Source organism: Rhipicephalus sanguineus, chromosome 6 (genome assembly GCF_013339695.2).
Source record: "Rhipicephalus sanguineus isolate Rsan-2018 chromosome 6, BIME_Rsan_1.4, whole genome shotgun sequence".
NCBI classification, from domain to species: domain Eukaryota; kingdom Metazoa; phylum Arthropoda; class Arachnida; order Ixodida; family Ixodidae; genus Rhipicephalus; species Rhipicephalus sanguineus.
Genome location: NC_051181.1, coordinates 136,068,121 through 136,090,745, shown reverse-complemented (window position 1 = coordinate 136,090,745; position 22,625 = coordinate 136,068,121). Strand labels below are relative to the sequence as shown.

At 47.2% G+C, this 22,625-nt stretch overlaps 1 protein-coding gene across 3 annotated transcripts in view; it reads right to left on the bottom strand.

Moving 5' to 3' along the window:
• Positions 1-22,625, bottom strand: part of LOC119396502 (homeobox protein slou-like) — a 346,344-nt gene that overhangs the window by 320,405 nt on the left and 3,314 nt on the right. For 2 of the 3 annotated variants that reach the window (XM_049417129.1, XM_049417128.1), the window contains exon 1: positions 17,126-18,345. In XM_049417129.1, coding sequence (XP_049273086.1) covers positions 17,246-18,337 — 1,092 coding nt within the window. In that variant the 5' untranslated portion in view covers positions 18,338-18,345 and the 3' untranslated portion in view covers positions 17,126-17,245. Of the gene's footprint in view, positions 1-17,125; positions 18,346-22,625 lie in introns of those variants that run through there. The other variant, XM_049417130.1, reaches the window with a different exon arrangement.

The window sequence follows — 22,625 nt, the reverse complement described above, 5'->3', positions numbered from 1 at the left end:
TCTCCGACAGCAAAAAATCGAAATAAATGCAAATAAGTAAGTAAAAAGCTTAGTGCGAGTAGGAATCGAAGCCAGGTCTTCAACGTGGCAAGCAGGCGTTCTCTCACAGAGCCATGCCAGTGGTTGCAAATGCTTCGAGAAAAAAAAAGTCCTGTACGAATGTCATGTAGATCGAAGGATCTCCTTGATGCATGTAATATATGTAATATGTAAATTACTACATATATATAAATGTAATATGTAAAAAAAATAGATATACACCACTTAATGCTGGCGGTACGCAGATTTCGAGGGCATTCCGGCGTGTTCTCTGCAATACCAGTGAGTTGGCGCTGAGGTCGCTCTTTTAAAGGTCGTCGCCCCGCTCGTTGCGATGCTTGCGCTCCTCCTGCCTGGAGTACCTGTACTTTTCCCTACAGAACGTGGTCGCCCGTGCGTGCGCGCTTATCTCGTGATGGGGTGGTTGGTACTTCTTGTGCTTTTCTCTTACACCAGCGTTTCGTAGAGTTACGCGAGATCGGATCCGATAGAGTGAGCTGCTAGCCTTACTTCGAATGTTGCAATTGGTTGCTATCGCAGTCACTGCTCCACACACACATATTACACAAACTTCACGGAACACTTCGCGTGCATCTCCTCACCATTTTATAATCGAAATATGAGTGCCAAGATGAAAAAAAAGGCGTTGCTATCACACGTACACGTTCATTGTTTTATTTTAAGAGATTGGCTATTTTTCTCCTGTTTATTAGCCACTCGGTGCAGTGGGCGCTTGTCATACCCAGGCAGCACACGACGTCGGGCCGATATTGGTTTTACGGCGGCTGTGCGCGGCCCCACCTCGGGCCAGCATTGCCAGCCTGGCGCCGATGTCGGCGGAGCCGTCGACTTTTGCCGGCAAAATTGGGCCGATTTTGCCGCCTTTCAGCCAATGTCGGTCTTTCACCGGCAACACTGGGCCGAGTTATCCGGCCTTCTGCCGTCTTCCCGCCGATATCGGCTTAGCCGATTTCTTTCGCCGGCAACACTGGGCCGAGTTTGCCGGCGTTTTGCTGTTCTTCCGCCGATATCGGCTTAGCCGATGGCTTTCACCGGCAACATTGGGCCGAGGTTAGCCGCCGTTCTGCCGTACTTTCGCCGACATCGGCCGAGCCGATGGTTTTTCACCGGCAACATTGGGCCGAGCATGCCGTCATTCTGCCGTGCTTCAGCTGACATCGGCGGAGCCGATGGCTTATCGACGATGTTGGAACTTTCTTGTCTCCCTTCAGACAGTTATACATGCCCTGTTGAGAACGTCCTCCTGCGTCGCGGCGCTCCAAAAGTCCTCGTCACCGACAGAGGTACGGCTTTTACGGCAGAGCTAACGCAAACTATCTTGAAATATAGCCACACAAGTCACCGACGGACATCACCCGCAAGCGAATGGCCTCACCGAGCGGCTAAATGAAACCCTCGCCGACATGCTGGCAATGTACTGTACGTTGAACACATGACATGGGACGCCATAATATCTTCCGCACATGACCTGAAGTTAACACGGCAGTGTAAGAAGCGGCGCACATATGACGCCGTTAAAACTAGTTCACGGAAGCCCCCAAAGACGCTGGACGCCGTGTTGCCGGCCGTCAGTGACGAGAATAACCTCGACGTTGCGCTCTACCTTTAGCCCACCGAAGAAGCCCGGCAGCTCGCCCGCCTAGGATACAATCGTAATGCAATAGAACATTAGGCGCTTGAATATTTGTAGCTTAAGCTGTAGAATACCGCTACATGGATTGCTGTACTAGCACAAATAACAAAGTTCAAATATTGTACCGTGCTAATGCCGCACGTACGACTCGGTGCGCGAAGTATCGCCGACTGAATAGCTTGCATTCTCTTATTAGTTTCTGCTATGACTAGCCTAGTCACTTTTCTACCAAAAAAAAAAAAGGTGGTCTTTAGAAGAATAACTGACTGAAATTAGATGGCCCCTTCGTTGACCAGTTGTTCAACGCTATCAAAAATGTTGAAACGTTATAACACATACCATTAACTTCATGCGCCAAATTCGAAGTACTTCTGCTTCGTAAATGTTTTTGCCACTGGTCGGCCGACTTCACTAATGTATCCAGCATCAAAATTCACCCAAACATTCCCGCACGAATGCTTTTAGCGGAAGAAGTTTTATGTGAATGCTAATTCTGTGCATAAATCGAGCCTGTCATCATATTTATAGCGCTATATCCTTTCAGCCGCCGAATGTGTGGCGCCAGCGCTCATATACTACACGGACAGTTTCCGATCTCTGTGTTACACATATTTACTCACGCGCGTGTTTGGGTGAGCGTAACAAGCGCATTTGCTTCAGTGACGTCACATAATTTTACTTTATGAAAATAGTAAAAAGCTCAGCAAGGCGTGTTGCTGAGCTAGTTGGTTCATTACTTGAGAAAAATAGGTATGGTGCAAAAAAGACCGGGCGAAGTGAAGACACGTTTTGTCGTTTGAATGTTTACAAATCAACTAGCCCGCTGACCATCTTTAACGAACTGACAAACACGTGTTTGCCACGTGTTTGTCAGTTCGTATTTGCACTTCGTTGCCGTCCATTTTGTGACATACATATCTTTTTCAAGTAAAAATCTCGCTCAACGATTGCTTCCCACGTGCTTTCAGAAACAGTCGCATAAAATTATTATTATGGCACGTGAAATACGATGAAAAATGCGGCTACAGCGTGGTGTACGCAAAGTTTTCATGTAGCGACATGTGGCAACAAGTGATGCATTGAAAATTCGACGAACGCCTTTCTCAAACGGCATGCCCATAGACATGCTGGGGGGATCGCACACCATTGTGGTAGTCTGAGCCGTGCTTTCAAGAAGGGAGAATTCGCATTTTTTTTCGTCTTCTTCAACCTCTACACCCCCCCCCCCTACCTTCGCCTCGTTCAGCGTCATTGTCGCGAAACTCGCTTGACCAGGCAGGGTAAGGTAGCCGTCCAGACGGAGGGACAATCGTAGCTGCGGGAGCAGGTTTTTTTCACTCCGGCCAGCAGAATTCTTCAAGAAGTGCGGTGTGTGGACATGTGTGGTGGAAAGTCAAAATCGTGCACGAGACGGATACGCGGCAGCATTCCGGCATTGTTTTCGGCAGCGAGAAACCAGTGGCCCCCTGCTTCCATGGTGAACTCGCTCACCTCATATAAGGCCGCGTGTTCACTACTGTTACGTGTAAACAGATTTTTGTTCTCTTCTTATCGCGTATTCTCTATTGACCATCGTGTTTTGTGTATTCTGATATGGTGCGCTTGCATTTTTTATTCGCTCGTGGTTTTAGCGATCCAACGGGCACACGTGAGTGGTTTTTATGCACGATTCCTTTCTGTTACAATCTTACCTTTAGATTGGGAATGCGTGCGTGTCTATCTTGTTTAGATGTAGAGTTCATGGGATCTTGTGGTACCGCTCGCAATGTTTCTCGCGTCGCGTGCAGCAGTTATCCATCTTTTTGGCCCTTAAGATATCACTGAAAAATTGCAATTCCCGCTTAAAGGATAACGCTAATTTAATTGCCAGTCATGTGCTGCGAATGCCTACCGTTCCTTGGTGAACTTAATAAACGTGGGGGGGGGGGGGTGCTCCTCTGCTCGTAATTAGCACACGCGTATACACAATCTTCTAGTCTAGTTGCCACTCTTAATCTCGCTTTTTCGGCAAGCCGCCTAGCATTATCTTTTTCTTCGGGTCCGTCTTTAATCCTACTTTAATGCTGCCTTCGTTTACATCTCCAGAATCTTTTTCGTGATTCGGCACCGTCGTTACTGAGAAGCACGATATCGTCCACAAAACGCAAGTAGCTAAGATATTCTTGGTTAATCCTTATTCCTATTTTTGCCCGTTCTAGTTCTTTCAATATTTATAGTGAATGTGCCGCGCATAACGTTGAAGAGACTGTAACTCTTCGCATAGGCGTGCGCACAGTGGGTAAGGGGGGCGGCCGGCCCCCGTAGTCACCTAAGAGGTGGGCGCAAGGTCTGCCAAACACATTGACTTAATAGGGAGGGGGAGGGGGCGCCGCGATGAACCTTCGCCCCCCACCCCCTCTGAAGGTGAACCCTGCTCTCGCCTATATGATTTTGCGCCTGATCCCATTCTCGATTAGGATTGTCCTGCTTTTTTTGAGGAATACGGTGGCTGTGGGGTTGTTTTAGATGTTGGCTGCGGTATCTATTGGTGTTTAGATATTCCTTTATGGCATAATTGGAACTGCTGGCGTGTGTTGATATCTGTGAATAAATTTGTGTTGATCACCTTGCAAATGTGTTGCTCCTTAATTTCTCAGACGCATGCGCAGTTGGTGCAGCAGGCCTTTCATCACTTTAGTTGTGTTAGAGACAATATTGACTTTCGTTCTCGGCCTTGCACGGTTCGACAGAATTGTGGGTCTTAATCGCACACTAAGACATCAGTGGAGCAGTCGTTCAAATTAGAAAGCATTTTTCGAATATGGCACCAACGGCAGTCGATGAATGTCGTTGGGCCGCGAATAGTATATTTTAGCGCTGCTGACTTACAGTACAGTAACCACAGTAATACCGAACTGCCGTGGTCGTCACACAGCCATTTTACTTTATAACACATGTATCAGCCTGCCTGATCAAGTTACTTTACGCATCGAGCAACTACCGCCGGTGTCCCCATATAAACTAGCTACGTGCCGACCACAACGGTACAGTACTACCGTACTTAACGCACGGTAAGCCAAAACTGCCAAAACATAATAACGGGTGTAAACGGTCACGCCGGCGGCTACCCGACGTCGGCGGGGCCGACACCACGCCAGCATCGGCTAGCATACATAGGCCCAATGACGGCTTGCCATCATCGGCTGAATAACGGCAGGCCCGTCTCGGACCGACGCTGGCTAGCCCACGTCGGCCCGAAGCCGGCAAGCCCGCATCGGCCCAAAGGCGGCTAGCCGACGTCGGGCCGATGCGGGTGAAAGTAGCGCGAGCGTGATTTGCCGACGTGGGGCCAATATTGCTGCCGTCATTTGCCGACGTTGGGCCGAGATCGGTCCAATGGCGGCGTGCTGCCTGGGTACTTTCGTACTGTCACTTTTCTTCTTTTCACCGTTTCTAGACGTACAGGTTCCTCAGGATAGGGGCCGCAATAAATTAAATGCAAACAATCGATAACGAGGCAGTCCCATGTATGAAGTAGCAGTGCTATAGTTCAGGCACCAGTTGTACTGAAATGCGGTACGGCTTCGAAAACATCGTGGCTATACAAAGAGTGTAAAAGCTGCAGTGTACACTCCTTAGAAATGGTGAAAAAATGACGTAAACGAGAATTCAAGTTTGAAGAAAGGCACGGTGCGGTGACTACGATGACAAGCTGTCTGGCGTATTCCGAGCAATCGAAATGTGCGAATATACGTTGTTAGAGTAACGGATGCAAAATATGTCTTCGTGCTCGTTTACGTCGAAGTCTTACAAGCGTGCACCTGTCTCTCTGGCGGCAGCCGCTGACGAGTTGAGGAAAGCACACGTATAATTTTGAAGTGGCATGAAACAGGAACAGAATGCCGTACCTTAACAAGTCTTCGCCAGGTCCTTTGTAGGTTCACCTATTCCCTAATGGTGGGACACGGCTGGAGCGTGAAATTCAAGCAGCTTACACGCAGCCTTCTTCTTCTTCTTCTTCTTCTTCTTCTTGTGAAAGAAACGGCAGCCGCGCATGCCCCGAATAGTGAATTACATTTCGTCGTCGTCAGAAAAATTTTTTGCAAGAAAGCTGCTTCATTTTTACTGATAATAAATGGGCACTAAAGAGAAATACCATTTTTCTCGTATTAGAAAAGTACTCTTTCACGGTAGCAAAAAGAACACGCTTATTGCAGTTAAGACGCCCAGTAAGCGATAAAAGCAGAAAAAGGAAATGCTGGTTGTGACGTCACCTTGAAGTTACCGTACCAGTCGCCGTGACGTCATAGAATTTGACAGCATCTACTAGGACCTAGGTACCTTCCAATCGGTAAAAAAAGGAAGTATGTCGTCTTCTGGGGGAGTCAGAGACTTAACATTCCAATTTTCATAAAATTTTCTTCAGCCAATGAGGCCACCTTGAAATCCGTGACGTCACCATCGGAGATTATAGCGGGAAATTTAAAGATGACACGTCTGACATTGATTTTCACAACTATTAGTAAACTTATGGTGGTGAAATTAAGTACGCTAGAGTTTTCAGAGTATAATTTACCAGTCTAAGCTAATTTATTGTTTCCCTTTAAATTAAAGCAGTCGCTACTTTTCTTGACAGGGACAGAAATAGAACTGAAAGTACACAGCGAGTGAAAAAATAAATTGAACACAGCCAGATTTCGAAGTTCTGAAAATTGTTTTTTCTTGATTTTTATTGGGCGCCATACCCCTGATTTTCGTGGGCAGTGTTTCCATTCAATTTAAGGTTGCTTTGTTCCGTAAACTGCGTCTCTCCTTTATATCAATTTTACCACAAAACGATAAAGATTTTGTAACTACGCCAACACGAGAAAATTTAGGCGCAAAGAGACAAGGACCATGACAAGAAAAAGGCAAGAAAGGATTTTTCCTTTCATGCTCAAATTTTCACGTACTCTATCATACCAACTCGCCCAACTTTCAATAACTTTGACTCCAACGTACTGTACCGCTGTAAAAAAAAAGAAGAAAGAAAAAAACTTTGCGAAAAGTATTTTGCTTATCCATCGACCATGGCGCCCCAGTGCGCGCCGCGGGCAAGCTCTCAAACGCCAGTCATAATATTAACGTCCTTTCCAATCCATGCAACACCCAGTCGACTCTTTTTTTTTTTAAAGTGAAGTAAACGAAGAGAAAGAACAGCCTTAAACTTGATTTCAGATATAAAATTTCGTACTGTGCAGAATAAATCGTAGCACTGCACTCGGTAGGAGCCCAAAAAGTACACTACTACACCGAGACAAGGCAAGAATTGACATTTTGGACAAGAAAATGAACGAGCACAAAAAAAAACACCACTCTTCAAAATCGTTTTCTATCTCGAAATATAAAGTTGGGCGTTGCACAAACCCTGCAATTGAAAGTAAATCGTTTTGAAACGTCAGTTACTACGATAGATAAAATGACATGCTCGTTTTGGTGCTTAAACAGTACCCGCATACCGGGCGTCATTAAAGCGCCATTCATAAAAATACATGCACAACTCTTTGTTTCCGATTTATTATCAGCTGAGAGCCACCCCGCCTTTGTAGTAAAGCGTTGGGCAAAGCTTAAGGGTAAAGGCAAGATCGAGAAACGCTACTGCGCAATGGTTAGCACACGCATGCGCGTCCCACCGTGGTTCAGAGACATTGCAGACTCTCTTTTCAACGACTAACCGAATCGACACTTGTGGCGTTTTTTTTTTTTAAGACTCAAGTCCACTTTAAATGAGACTGAGAAAAACGCAGCTTCTTGCTACTGACAATATGGTAGGGCCCGCTCCAACAATTTTTCGCCACTGTGCTCACGTATCTGTATAGCCTCACGTATCACGTGCTCACGCATCTGTATAGCCAACTATCGTCAGTATTAAGGAGTAAAATTTGGATTTCGCTCTTATAGATTGGAACATTTCATTCGGGCTTGAACTAGCTCGTAAAACAAGTCCAAATCGCAGCGAATGAAAAATATAGCAATATTTTGTGACTAATATAACACCATCCTTACGTTTCCGTCGGTGCAGTCTTTTGTTGCATGAGCGTAATGGCGACGACTAGACTAGTAGAACGAGTGGTCTTTCCAGGCAAAAGGCGCACCATTCTCGAATGTCGGCAGCATTTTCCCGTCCTTGGCAACTATTCAAGGCCTTCAAAAAATGCTTCAGTTCTTTTTCTTCTTAGCTCGTTCCATGCAGCTCCGTTTGAGATCACTTCTTCAACAAATATATCGGTGCCCAATATCTTCATTTCAGTTGTCTTCTATGTTAGTATATAGTCTTGGGGCGAAAGAAGGACATGACAGTGCAGCGCAAAACCCGGAAAGAAACACCAAGAGGCAGAAAGAAGTATGAAAGTCGGCCTCTTACACTTTCTAATAGAGTTTTGCCCTACTACGTGATGTCTTCAGTAAGTACCAACTCGCACAAGAAAAACTAATTGTGGAACGAAAGCACAATAGCAAAGCAACTAGGACACGAATGCAACATGTTGGATGTGGCCATGTTGGTTGTTTTGGTCACGATTGTTAACGTAGCGCTGGTTTAATGGATCTGGCTCAGTTTGCTTCAAACAGGCGCAGGATTGAGCTCGTTTTTTATTCGAAACTCTTCTTGAGTTCACGTTAATTACAAATTACAATTGTTTCAGATAATACAATAACATATTACTATAGTGTTTTGGAAGTTAAGTGTTCTTAGGCGCGCTTTACGCTCCTGTGAACTGGAGCCCAGTTTCGGTTTCTGGATTTGGCTCTTTTAGAAAAAAAAACGCCACACTTGCTTTCTTTTAAAAGTATAGGGTTCGCGGCAACCACATGTTACTACAAAAAAAAAAAGGGGATACTGACCGAGTGAAACACGATCGAAATGCACTATCACCAACACACCGCACTTAAACCCACGCAAGTTGAAAAGAGGCTCGCGATATCATACGCGCAAGGACAGGCCCGTGGGCGTCTTCTTAAAAGACGGCGTTGGGTTGCTGACGGCACATGCGGAAGATAACACTCAGAAGATTGAATTAATGCGCTAAGTGGCTTTGAGTATGCTTAAAGATAATATCGAGCTGGTCATCATGCGACGAATGAGTACACTAGGCTGCAATGTGCTCCATGCGGACAGATTGAACAACAAATGAAACCAAGTTACGTGAATAAAAACACTCGCTTTATTGCGGACCGCATATACAGGCCTGTCAATACAAAAGCTGCGTGCTAAGTAAAAGGCTACCACCGAAGTGGCAATATACATATATAAATATTCCTCGAAGCGACTGAGAAAATAATCGCGCAGTAATAGTTCATCAGTGGCTGAGGGATAGGGCGACCGTGGTCGGAGGCTTGTGACCAGTCGTAGATGCGTCCGCAGAAGTCGGAGTCGTGAAGATGGGCCCACGAGACCACGTGGTAGGCTCGGATGTGCTGGTAGCTTCAGTTGAGTCGTCCACGGTTCCAGACCGAAACCAAATGGTCAAGTTGTCAGAAAGCGCAGCAGGGGTGGACACATCCGACGCCCGAGTGAGGGTAACACCGGTGATGGGAGCTGTAGGCAAGTCACCAGTGCGGCCAAGAAGGTTACCATCAGCGGGCGTTGATGTAGACTGCGAGGTAGCCTTGACAGATTCGACGGGGGTTGACGTTGTAGCATTGTCCTGGCCGGGGTTCGAAAAGTGCAGCGATGGAACATGGACACTCGCTGGAACACTCGCCGAAAGGTTCAGGAGGGGAACAGATCCGGCGTGTACTGCGGGTACTAGGACAGGAACAGAGACTACGGTCATCGGCACAGCTTGGTTCGGAACTGCCTGCGGGTGTTGGTGACCGTGCGCTGGGTTGATCGGGTGGTTGTGGACTTGTCCTTGAGCGCCGTGATGGTTGATCTGGCCACCGTGCGCGTGCTGGTGTTGATGCACGTGGTGGTTGTGAGCGTGGTTGGCCATGCCAGCATGCTGGTGCTGATGCTCGTGTTGAAGAGCAAGGTGCTGGTGGGACTGGTTCAGGTGAAGCTGCGACGTACGGTTCAGCCAGAGCGACGCGTTCTGCAGCGCAGTCACAACAGGGTCAACGATACGTTCCAAGGCCGTCCTGACTCGGGAATTGAGGCTAGACAGGGCCTCTTGCGAAGACGAGACGACGGAAGACGCCACGACTGATGTCGAGCCGATGCCGGCAGCGGCGTGGGACGGTTGAGCACCGGACTGGCCAACAGGAACCTTGACGACTTGGCAGACAAGAATGGAGACTGAGGAGTCGCCACCAGCCTGAACCCCGTGGACTGCGGTATCATGTTGAGTGCCCGGCAAGGCGTTGTGACTATGGGCGTCATGAGGGTGAGCAGGAATGCTGTGCTCGGAATGCTGCGGTGAACCAAATGTCCTGGCGGACGGCCTGCCATGCACCGCCATAGCGAGGGTGGCAAACAGAAACACGGTACTGAAATGCATGTTGGTGGTCCCGAATTCCTGCATGTAAGAGAAAATTAAAAAAAAAACGAAGCAACCTTTAGAGCTTGCAACAAGTTCAGGGGGCCAAAACAGACACTGTAGAAAAAGACATCGGGAAGACGTACGAACCTGTTAATTTCCAGTGGTGCAATTCCAGGAGTGCTGCTGGCCAACGAAAAGCGAGAAGTTTTATGCGCTTATCTCGACAGCTTGGCGCCCTTCGATTGGCTATGCCAAATCACAAGGTTTAGAGCATCGCTATCACTCTGGAGTGGCGTGAAATTACGCCTACAGGCATTGTAAACAAAAATGCGTGCGTTTTTTTTATTCTGGTATGATTGCTTCATATCAAGAAATCATATCTCTTGAAATGCTGTGAGACATCACATTACTCGCTTTCAGCGCTTGAAATATTGTCGCACCTCGACCGTAGAGTGCTGCTCATTGTAATTTTAGCTGCTACAGCTTCAAAACATACGATAAATTCAACTCCCGTGAGCCAGCGCCCACTCTTACCTGAGAATTTTACTTTATTAGTAGCAGTTAAGAGCGAAACTGACGCGTGATTGCCATATTTGCTGTCTTTCTCGCGGGCTCGAAATAAATATGGTAAATTGTACCCCGCATTTCATTTTAAACAATAATTTATGGGTTTCTACATGCCAGAACCACATTATGATTATGGGGCAAGCCTTGGTGGAGGCTACCAATTCATTTTGACCGTCTCAGGTTCTTTAACTATAACTCTAGGTTCACGAGTGTTTAAGCACTGTGCTTTTTTTTTTGTCCCTTCTTTTAACGGGCAACTACGCAAAAGTCAATAACGTAAACTACGCAATAAGGTTGGTTCTGTAACAAAACCAATTATGATATATGTTCACTCAATCCATGCTGCAAGGGTACCTATAAGTCTATGAATTGCCTCTGACAATTAAATCCTGCTAATTAACGGCTCAAAACAATGAACGGGCCATCACACACGCGGCAAGGAGCGCTGCGAATTTTTTTTTTTTAGGACCCATAACATACACTGAAGTGTGCTTACAACAGGGTATATGCATTCAACCGCCATCAAACCCTTACAAAAATCAATTTAGACAGTCTATAGACTGCCCTAACTCCTTTTTATACAGTCTATAGACAGTCTAAATATATTTTTGTAAGGGAAGTCTGGCCACTACGACTGGGAACTAAACCCGCGACCCCAGTAGCAGAACGCTTTTACCACTGAGCCACCGCTGCGGCAAGTACCTTTGCCGATTATATTATTTTGTATTTAGAGCCCAATATTAATTAAAATGAAGCTTTGTTTATGAACCTCCCCGCGCTTTATAATTACCATTCGTATTGGTGTTCGTCCTGCCGAATAGATCACACAACGAATACCGCCGCAGGCCTAGCATCCATCTTACTATCGCGGGTGAAACCCCATCTTATCTGGGGTTTCACGCGCGAAAACCACGATGCAATTATGAGGCACGCCGTGATGGAGTAGTCCAGAAATTCGGACTACGTGGTGTATTTTAACATGCACTGACATCGCATAGTACACGGGATCTAGGATTTCGGTTCCATTGAAGTGAGACCGTCGCGGCCGGGATCGAACCCGTGACTTTCGGATCAGCAACCGAGCCCCGTAACTAGTGTACCACCAAGGCGGACTAGCGTCGATCTTTAATCGTAGGCAAGGCGGGTTATGCGTAGCTGCCGTTATGCCACTTCCGATGAGCCAAGTTACTCGGGGTACGCACTTCGAGTGTAATGTTGGCTTCCCGTTTTGAACTTCCTGGTCTGTGCTTATCTCACGCCCGCTCTACATTTCATTTCCGGTTATACACCAGCTAAGGAAGGCCTGCGATACAAGTTCAGTTAGAAATGAACTTCGACATTATGGACGCCATACGCCGTTCAACGAAATGGGTGGAAAGGGGACAAGACTACACATCGTGTCGTATAAGAAGGATAAAGATGAGAATGAGCTTCGATGTATGTAGATTCCAGCAGGGCGCCTTTAAAATTCGAAGAAAAAGTGGAGAACCTCTCCGAAAGATGAGCATGAATTTGTATTTTTCAGCGCTTATTTCATTTGGTGCTACCATGCACGGTTTTCACCACAGGAGCGTTCGTGATGCTGCGTGCAATTTCCTACGATGGATAAAAGAACTGAATGTTAACCGTAACTAATTTCAGTCTTATTTTTCGGTCGTTTCGTTTTCGATCACTCTGATTTATGAACATTATTATTCTTGTTATTTTTTAATCTCGTATTTACTCTAGCAATAATAAGTCACTGCTAAACTATTTATTTCTTAACTTATGGATTTGATCAAGCTAATTAACTTCCTAAACAAGGTACCGTCCGATTCACGGCCGATCCCCAGGCGTGGGTTGTGTCACTTATCTGAGGAACAACCAACTAACCAGGGCGTGTTGGATCTACTGTAACTGTTTTGTAAGCCGAAATAATAATTTTCTTTCTTTTATAACAAAATACGCGTGCATAGAGAATAGCGCGTAGGCGTTCCTCATTTCGCGAACTACCAAAATGGCTTGGCGGATACCTAAATAGTACGTCGTTGGCTTCCTCGCATATGTGACATCACGGCGCCGAACCCCGAAGGAAGACAAAAGGAATCAATAACCGCAGCGGCACAATGGCGAATGCCACACAGGAATTTCCGGCGCCTGGCTGCGCACCGAAGATAAGACATGCCAACAGCGTTACGCAAGAAAAAAAAAACAGAGAGGTGGAAGTGCATGCAAATTCAAGGAAATAAAAATCCCCCAAGCTGTTTACTAAGCTGCGTTCTCGCACCCCACGGTACCCGGGAGTTTTGGCAGGGCCCATAATCTGCCTAAAGGGTTTACAAAAGTTTCGCTATGTTGTCACGCGCTCTTGCTTTCTTTTATTTCACGGGGACCGCCTTTTCTACTTTCTTTTGACGTGCTTTATTGCTCAGCGCTGGCCGCGCTTCAATTTGCATGCTGCTTCGGGAATGACGCCGACTGTTCTACAAACACTGCACATTGCATTGCATGTCTGACGCGCACGTTTGAATACCTTTCAGATGGTACGCGAGCATTACTGATAACGCTAGAATGTACAGTGACGTATGACTGACGCATTTCGCCGCCGATCAGTTATTCGACTACAAACGACTGTAATTGACGCTATCAATTTGCAGTGTCCATGGTTCGCTTGCTCCGCTGGCGCCCGTTTCGCCCAATAAACAGTTCGAATTTAAACGCTTTGGTTTCTGCGCCCTCCATTGTCACGACCACGTGACAATATCCATAAGATTCCTTCGCTATAACCGTGCCTTTTTCACTTGCTGTGATATATTTGGGGCAGGTTCTTCGCAATACAATGTTTTCAAACGCTTCCCTATATTACACACTATAAGCTTACTGCAAACAACCACTTTGCCTGCTGTACGTTGCCAGAGACAGCGTTCCGCATTTTGGCAAGGGTACAGGCCGGGTGCCAACAATATGCGTCGCAGTTTCTCTGAGATTCATTCCGTTCGATAGTACGCCACCATCATTATTCATATCTCACGGCCGACTGTTCTCACTGCTAACGTGGCAGGTGTTCTGATTACGGCCTGACTCTGTAAAACCAAGCGGTGCGTTTGTTAGGCCGGGGAGTGTTAGGACAATCCAAATATTTTTTTTTCTTTCTGCATTTTTTTCCTTGACACTGGCTACCTCATAGCGAGCTTGTTTGAGGGTGCTGGTTCCCGATGCGCGCAGCGACCTAGTCACGCGTCACTTTTCATATTTCGCGGGCTTTCTTGATCAACCGGAAAAAATGAGCGCGCAATTAGCACGTTGTTGAAAATAGCGCAGTTAGATGCCGTTTGAACATGCGACTCATTGGCGTATCAATGAGGCGTAGATATGCCTCATTGACATTTTGACAATTAGGTGAGTACTTGTCGAGATGCAAATATAATTATCACTAATTAATTAAACCTCATTAACAAAAGAAACAGCAGTGGCTACTCCAGTGTACTAGGAACAATATGCAGTAGGTTTGCTTCTCGCAACACCGTTCCTCTTTTTTAGATGCGAAGTATCTTAAGGCGGAGCTCAATCCGGTGGTGGTGGTGTACGGCGTGACCACCCTTACTGCGCATGCGCATACTCTCTCCACACACCTCCTCTCCCCTTCCCCTCTCCACTTTCCCTCTCTCCTTCCCCTCTCCCCTCCCCCTTTCCACTCTTCCTCTGAAACGCGGGCTAGACATGCCGAAATTTTCTCCTGCGCAATGCCGCGATGAGTTCGAGCGCATGTGCGTCCCGTCCCCTTCTCTCTGCACTCCTACGCTGCCCCCCTTTCGCCCGCCTGTCGACCGCGTTCCCCGCTCGCCCTGTGAGAATTAACGGCCAGGCTAGATGGAAGATATAACGCACGTAGCGTCCCTCTTCGCGTTCCACGACGCGAGGTCGGTAGCATGCCCAACGAACGCCAACGGAACGCGATCGTGCAAGTGCTCCGGCTTCACATCGCCTCATGGTCCCCTTTAGCGGGAGATGGTGCAATTTTTTTTATATCGTACTGCGTGATAGCTGGGACAGCCTGTATAAATATATTGCGTATCACATGGCAGGCGTGGTGCGGGTGAACCTGAACGCAGGCCATGTAGACTTTAAAGCTCTGCTTAACAGTCGTGGTATCGGAACAGTTAACGTGCTGCCCTGTTAAGCTCAAGGACGCGGGTTCACTTCCCGGCCACGAAGACCGCATTTACACGAGGCTCAAATGCAAAAACACGCTGGCGCTTAGATTTAGGTGCAGGTTAAAAAAAACCTCAGGCTGCGGAAATTAACCAAAATCACTCATCCTCTAACTGCACGCCCCTTCAGCGTGCATCCGAGAGAAATCGTTTTGGCGCATAAAATCCTTGAATTTAAACAAACAAACAAAAAAATTGCCTTCGCATTCCTAATAATAATATCTGGGGTTTAACGTGCCAGAACCACAATATGATTCTGAGGGACGCCGTAGTGGAGGGCTCAGGAAATTTCAACCACCTGGGGTTCCTTGACATGAACCTAAATCTAGGTACACGCGCCTCGGACATTTTCGCCTCCATCGAAAATGCAGCCGCCGCGGCCGTGCCTTGGCATCCCAATCAGCCTTTTAACGGCAAAGTTTCTTTCTGCCGTAAATGAAAAGAAAAGCTTCCCACTGAACTGTTTTGTATGATAAAACTTCATAGAACTATTAAAGCACCAACAAGATTTAAAACAGACGGCTGGAGACTACTGTGAAACGGATACATGACTGATCGCTTGCAACACTAAAATATTCCATGAGCGAGAAAATACATTTGCATACGAAACTAGGTGCACTCGTGGGTGGCTGAACAAGAAACGCGTGCTCGGGAACTGCGTAAGCGTGCAAGTCCTCTGGGCTTACTGAGAGAGACAAACAGATTGACTTTCGATGAAGGCTTCTGCCTAAGGGATTAGCGACAGTTGTAGGGACTATACATAAAACGTTCATCTTACAAAGTGCACATATTGATCGAGTGCCCAGAGTTGGTACGCTTCTATTATTCGACAACTCATGCGCCGTTCTGAAGCATAACAGCCGCTTATTCCGAAGTAATACCAATCGAGCATTAACAAATTTTGCTTTGTAGGCAGTCGATGGCATCTAGGAATAGCGTACGGCACCGTTTGCGAAATCACGCGCGAACCGAAGCGCCGTACACTTGCAGCAAGCCCACGAGGTTCAAATGCACCGGATTGAAATGTTATCCGTCTAGCGCGCACATCTGCCCGCTTGCAGCAATGACAGGCAGCCCACAGCAAACTTTTATGCACTCGGTGCTGCAATTTCCTCCGGCAACTGGTATTACAGGCAGCGTATGATAATGCTTTGAAAGCACTGCTGTTGCAACAGCTGCGATATTAAGTTCGGTATCGTGCAAGGCAAGCGACTACCAAGAAAACTCAGAGGTGCCAACGCGAATCCATGGCGTTGGCTGATGCACTAATATATCTTTTTAAGGAGCAGATCACCCAAACGCAGGGCCAGGCGGCAACTATCAGAGGGCAGCTCCAAAAAAGACAATTACAACTGACTTACGTGCATAAAAGGGGTCTCTTTATTGCAGCCTTGTACACATGCAGGATCCGTCAGCATAAAAGACTCATGAACTTATTTAATAATAGTGGCAATAGATATATAAATTGACGTATGTCCCTGCAAACAGCTGAAGCAACATCCCGCCCGCGAGAACCGTCGGCGATAGCTACATCACCGCCTACAGCAGAATTCGGGTCATACTGGGCGGTGACTAATAGGAGTGGGTGCATCGAAATACCTGGCATGGAACTTGCGAGACACAACCGCAGAGGAGGACTCGTGCGATGGCAGAGTAACGGGAGCGTCCGGGCGCGTAGACGTGGGCGTGGAGCGACCAGTGAGGACGACACTTGCCGGCGTTGATGCATGCTTGGCTGAAATCGCATAGTTCGCTAAAGCACGCGCGTTCCGTGGTGTCATGCACAAGCGAGCGCGATGGATGACGCAAGGTTTAAATTCACCGTTTCGCGAAGTTTGCCCATGGCGGACGCGTATCTGAAGCGCTTCAGCACCGATAGGCTGCCTAGTACATGGAGCTTGGTGTTACAATTTGCTTCGGCAGTTCGCATGCAGCACAAGGCGGTCAAAGCATTGTTTCACGAGATGCCCTATTAAGGGCAGAGCTTCGCGCTAGCCGGAGCACCACCAGGCGAGCCTGGTCGAGAGTCCACGCTAAGTAATTCCGCAGACTGGTCCACGAATATTCCTTCAAAGCTGCAGGAACACAGGGCAACGAAGCAACTATGAACGTAACTGCAATGAGCCAATAATAGAACAATGTTTCGTATATAAAACCGAGATCTTTATTGCAGTTGTATGTACATGCATGATCTGACATTGTAAAAACTCATGCTATCAGTTCACAATTTTATCGACAATACATATAGGGATGTATCCTCCTGGAAATAGCTCGAAAAGTAAGATCAGATGAAGCACCCCGCAACCTACAGACAGTGCGATCAGTAGCCTATCGAAACCCTCGGCGATGCAGGAACATTACCGGCGGCAGCAGAAGTCGGGACATACAGGTATGTGAATAATAGGTGGGGGTGTAGCGACATCTCTGGCACGGAACTTGTGAGAAACAGCTGCAGAGGAGGAGCCGTGCGACAGCAGAGTAACAGGGGCGTCTGTGTTGATGGTCGTGGGTAGGTCGCCGGTACGAGCAGCGATGTTTACACGAGCAGGAGTTGATGCAGGCTCCGTGGCAGAAGTGACAGGTTCAGCGGGAGAGTCTCCTGACGATGTAGCATTGCCGACAGGACTGGAAAACTGCAGTGAGGCCACGTCGAGGCCTGCAGGAACGACGGCGGAAAGGTTCACGAGAGGAAACGAGCCGGCGTGTACTGCAGGAATCATGACAGGGACGGAGACAACGGTCATCGGCACAGCCTGTCCGGGAACCGCTTGCTGGGTTTGATGAGCGTGAGCTGCGTTAGCCTGGTGGTTATGGGCGTGTACATTAGTGTGGCCGCTATGCTGGTGTTGATGCTCGTGAGTGGCGTGCTGGTTGACCTGGCTGCCATGCATGTGCTGATGGGCGTGATGATTATGAGCAGTGTGCTGGTGGGCCTGGTGGTTATGGGCGCTATGCTGATGCTGAGCCCAGTGGTCGTGTTGCTGGTGCAGATGCTCCTGCGACGTACGGTTGAGCCACAGCGAGGCGTTCTGCAAGGCTGCAACAACAGGTTCGACGAGGCTGTCCACGGCAGTCCTGACGCGGGTAGTGAGGTTGGACAGGGCCTCCTGAGAAGACCCCACGATGGATGGTGAGCCGGCGCCTACTGCGGGAGCGGCTGGAACTGTGGGGGCTGGCCGCGTACCAGGCTGGACAACGGGAACCTTGACGACTTGACAGACGAGAACAGAGACCGAAGAGTCGTCCTCAACTAGAACCTGCTGCCCATGGATGACAGTACTGTGCTGATGAGCTTCGTGGTTGTGCGCATGGACGTTGTGTTCCGGATGCTGCGATGAACCGAATGTCCTGCCTGACGGTACTGCATGCACGGCCATAGCGAAGGCGACAACCCCGAACACGGCAGCGAAATGCATTGTGTTGGTCCGGAGTTCCTGCGAGCGAGGCATAGCGCTTGAATTAGGTAATGTGCAACAAGAGCGAAGCAATCATCACGCTTTGCAACAAGCCCGCAAAAGCGGCCGAGGAAAGAAATACCAAGAAGCAATACGTACCGTCCTTTTTGCAGGGGTGTAGTTCCAGGAGTGCGGCTGTCGTACAAGGTGCGAGCCCTTTTAAACGATTCTTTCGAACTCATGGCGCAATGTGATTGGCTAGCCTTGATCACAAGTTTTCGAGCACTACTATCCTTTCAACGTGACGCAGTGTTCGACATCGAAGTACATCGTGGTGGACAATGAAAGTGTGGTTTTGTTTTTACTTTTTTACTTGCCATGGTGGCACGCGGTTGTGACGTCGGGCGGTTAGCTCGAGGTTGTGATTTATATTGTACCAGCGTCCGCGTAGGCTGCGATTAATTCAAACAAAATGCAAGAAACTCTTGTGTAACTATGTATGCACAGGTTAAAGACACCAGTTGGAAATTATCAAACCGAAGCATTCCAGTATAGCATGCTTAATCACAATAGCGTAGCCAGGAGGGGGAGGGGAGGGGGAGAAGTTAAGGTAGTTCAAACCCTTCCCAAAATGTTTCAATTTTGCATGCGTATATATACACGCATGCATACAAACGCATCCGCGAACATACAGAATGTATGATTGTACCCCCCTCCCCTCCACTTAAAAAAATTTCTGGCTACGCTAATGCTTAATCATCATCATTTGTATGGCACACAAAACCTAATAGTTTAATTCTTTCCACTAAAGTGTTTTTCCTATTCACGCATATGTAAAGAACAGGGAAGCGCATTCATGGAACATATAACATTATCTTTTCTTTTTTTCTTTTTTTATGTAACTTTCAAGCCTACGTAAAAAAAAACTTCGCAAACAACTTCTTGCGAAGTTTGCGAACTCAGCTCTTGCTTTTAGTATCTAGAACAAGTTCGCACATCGATCATGCGATATCTATTATATATTATTTCTTGCAGTTTAATCGTGCACATCACTCACGTTAGATAAGACGGTAATATTAATATTCTCGGCGCATTGACATCGCCTCACAGGAGAATCTACGGGATCACCGAAAAGGTTCTTCATGACTTTATGCATAGTATAGATGGTAATTTCGGGTGGCAGAAGTGATACGTTATTGTCATAGACTCAACATCGCGAGGCGATAAAATAACACTCGCCAGACACTCTCTCATTCAAATCGCGCGAAGGGTTGCTTACTCCAATACCTTAGCATTTTCAAAAGGACAGATTGATGGGCTGCTTGGTAGCGCATAATTCAGAACAGCAACGCAAAAAGTTACATGGACGGCGACAGATCAAGACGGGACACAGCGCTGTTTGATTTGCTGGGACGATTGCCTTATACGCCCCTTCTCTCCCCCGTCAACCTTCCCCTCATCTGTATTCCTTCGCGCGGTGTCGTGTGTATATACATATACGCGATCACGTGCAATAAATACTGAGTTGTTAGTAGCTCTGTGTAGTAGCGCCGTCCGTGTGATTCTTTGCGCTATTGTTCTGAACTTAGCATTTTGCCCGGAAAGGTGTTGGCCTTTCGTAAACATACCACATTTCCCTGACACCACAGTCACAGGCAATCGCACTAAACAGTAGTTTTCGTCTGCCTTGAGCAGCGTTTTCTTGCACGAATATGTCGACTCCACGTGCTCTCGGTAGCTTGTAAAGCCGCGTACATAGCGATGCATGGGAACGAGCGTCTTGTCGACACGCGAACAAAATAACCACGTTCGAAGACTGAATGATCAAATTTTGAAAAAATACATAACATAACCGTGCATATAGTACTTGCTCTAAAAAATACAACTGCAATGATGTCGGGCAATGACACGAAAGAATAGAATAGAATAGAAAGAAAGAAAGAAAGAAAGAAAGAAAGAAAGAAAGAAAGAAAGAAAGAAAGAAAGAAAGAAAGAAAGAAAGAAAGAAAGAAAGAAAGAAAGAAAGAAAGAAAGAAAGAAAGAAAGAAAGAAAGAAAGAAAGAAAGAAAGAAAAACCACCGCTCGTTCACTGCTCATATCGATCAAAGAACCTGCGATAATGGGCGAGTTCAACCGCTTGCACTTGACGTCAGGAAAAGAATCGACAGATACCGCATTGCAGAAAACGTCATTGTTTGTCTTGGGGACTACACAAAAGGACGCCTCCTCAATACTTGCGCGTCTATTGTGTGTCTGCGTGCGTATGCGCCTGCGTTTTTGTGCATGGTCTTCAATATAGCGTGGTAATAGGGAGCAGAGTGGATGATTCTTGAAAGAGGGTTGTAACTGAAGAAATTCGGGAGAGTTTGAGGAAATATAAATATTCGTCAATTTGTTTGTTTACATATTTATTACGAACTGAGCATGTTGAGAAAGGGCGCAAAATACTGTCGGCTTCTCAAAATATTCACAATCAAGCGCGACGCGCAGGCTTGTATTTAAAATGAAAAAGAACGAAGATATGAGGTGGATATAATACTACTCGTTGTCTAACGCACAGACACCAGAAAGCACTCTTGCATTGTTCTCTGGCATTTCACAAGCGCATCCCAGACAGTCGCTTTAGAGAAGAAAAGGAAGGGAGTAAGAGAGAAAGAAATGTTTTTGTAGGTTAAGAAATATCTAACGAAAAATATGACTCATTATCAATGTCAAATACAAACGCAAAGGAAAAGTCACTATTTAGCAACGTACAGCCTATAAAACGACTAAGTGATAAAGGAAAAAAACTACACATAAAATTAGTGTAGGCTTTAGTTCACTGAATATAATTTTGTTCTAGCTCTATTGCTATTAGAGCTGTGCACGGGCCGTATTTCCGAGCCCGAGCCCGGCCCGGGCTCGCTGACTTCGTCGAAGGCCCGCCCGCGCCCGACGGCAAAGGGCTGCGAGCCCACCCGGCCCGGCCCAACGTACGAAAACACAATCCCGGGCCCGGCCCGGCCCGGCTTTTTGAAGGTTCTCTGCGAAAACAAAACATCGTTTTCCGGTAATTTGGCATTTTATTGAGCATATCGAATATGATCAAACGACACACGACGAACAGTCTCTATTACGCAGATTACAAACTGTCGTGCAAAACAGCAAGCAGTCCCACGATTCCGGCTTCAAAGAAGTGCGGCGCTTTTGCTTTATGTAGCCCGCCGAACTGAAGTTGCGTTCGCTGCTTGCACTCGTCGCCGAAATTGCTAATATCTTTTTGGCCGGCCTGGCAAGCTTGGGATATCTCTGCTGCTTGTTTTTCCAGAAGACTAAAACCTCAGATGGACAGGCGGACGATTCCATAGAGAGATAATCGGAGAGCTCCCCTTTTGTTTAAAGTAGCGAATGGAAAGGAAAAGCGGTAAAGGGCGGTCGCGGAAAAGGCGCTGTATGCGCGCTGGAAAACTATTCCCGCTGATTTTCTATATTTCGGGCTTGAGTCGGGCTTTGCGCCGGGCCCGAGCCCGGCCCGATAAAACTCCAAATAGCCCGAGCCCGGCCCGGGCCGGAGGTGGAAATCCGTCGGCCCGCCCGAGCCCGGCCCGCGGGCCGGGTCGGGCTTTCGGGCTACACTGAGCCCGTGCACAGCTCTAATTGCTATCTACCAACGACAGTATATTAATACGTTTTTCAGACTAGTTCAACGACCGAGATGTCTACTTTAGTGCTTGGCGAACGAGCCTTTGTATGTGAAAACGATGATCAGCGCTCCTTCCAAACGACCCATATATACTTGAAGCTTGTGATTGCTGCATATTCCGGTGTCTCCACTCTCGAATATCATTATCTTGAGTGATTCTTTAGCATCGCTTCAATAGCTCAGGAAGGTCCACTACACAATGGAAATCTGCGAGACGATATCGATTGCGAGTTGTAACGCGGGGACTTCGTCAAGGTACGCTGGATGCTGCAAACATTCACAACTTAGCTGCTAGCGAGCCGGCGTATAGCCTTAGTAATCAGAAGTTTTTGTCCATTACCATACCATATCGAGACTATCGTTTCACTCCGCGCCCTAAAGATTTTCTAAGGCAGGGTGCCCGCGCTCTTGTCTCACCGCTTGTCTGCTCATTGCCCCTTCAATTTACAAGGGTGGAGAAGGAAGGAAAACAGGAAAGAGAGGAAAGGCAGGTATGTTAACCAGTTCAAAATAACCGGCCCCAATGAGCAATAAACCCCCCAATGAGCACTCTCCGGAATCATCGTGTTGGCTCCTCACCGCTTGCCTGTGCGGAGTGGCTCCCACACCTCTTCTTCTCCCTGGTCTTCCGATGCGCCTATAGCTTTAAACAGCCCCGGC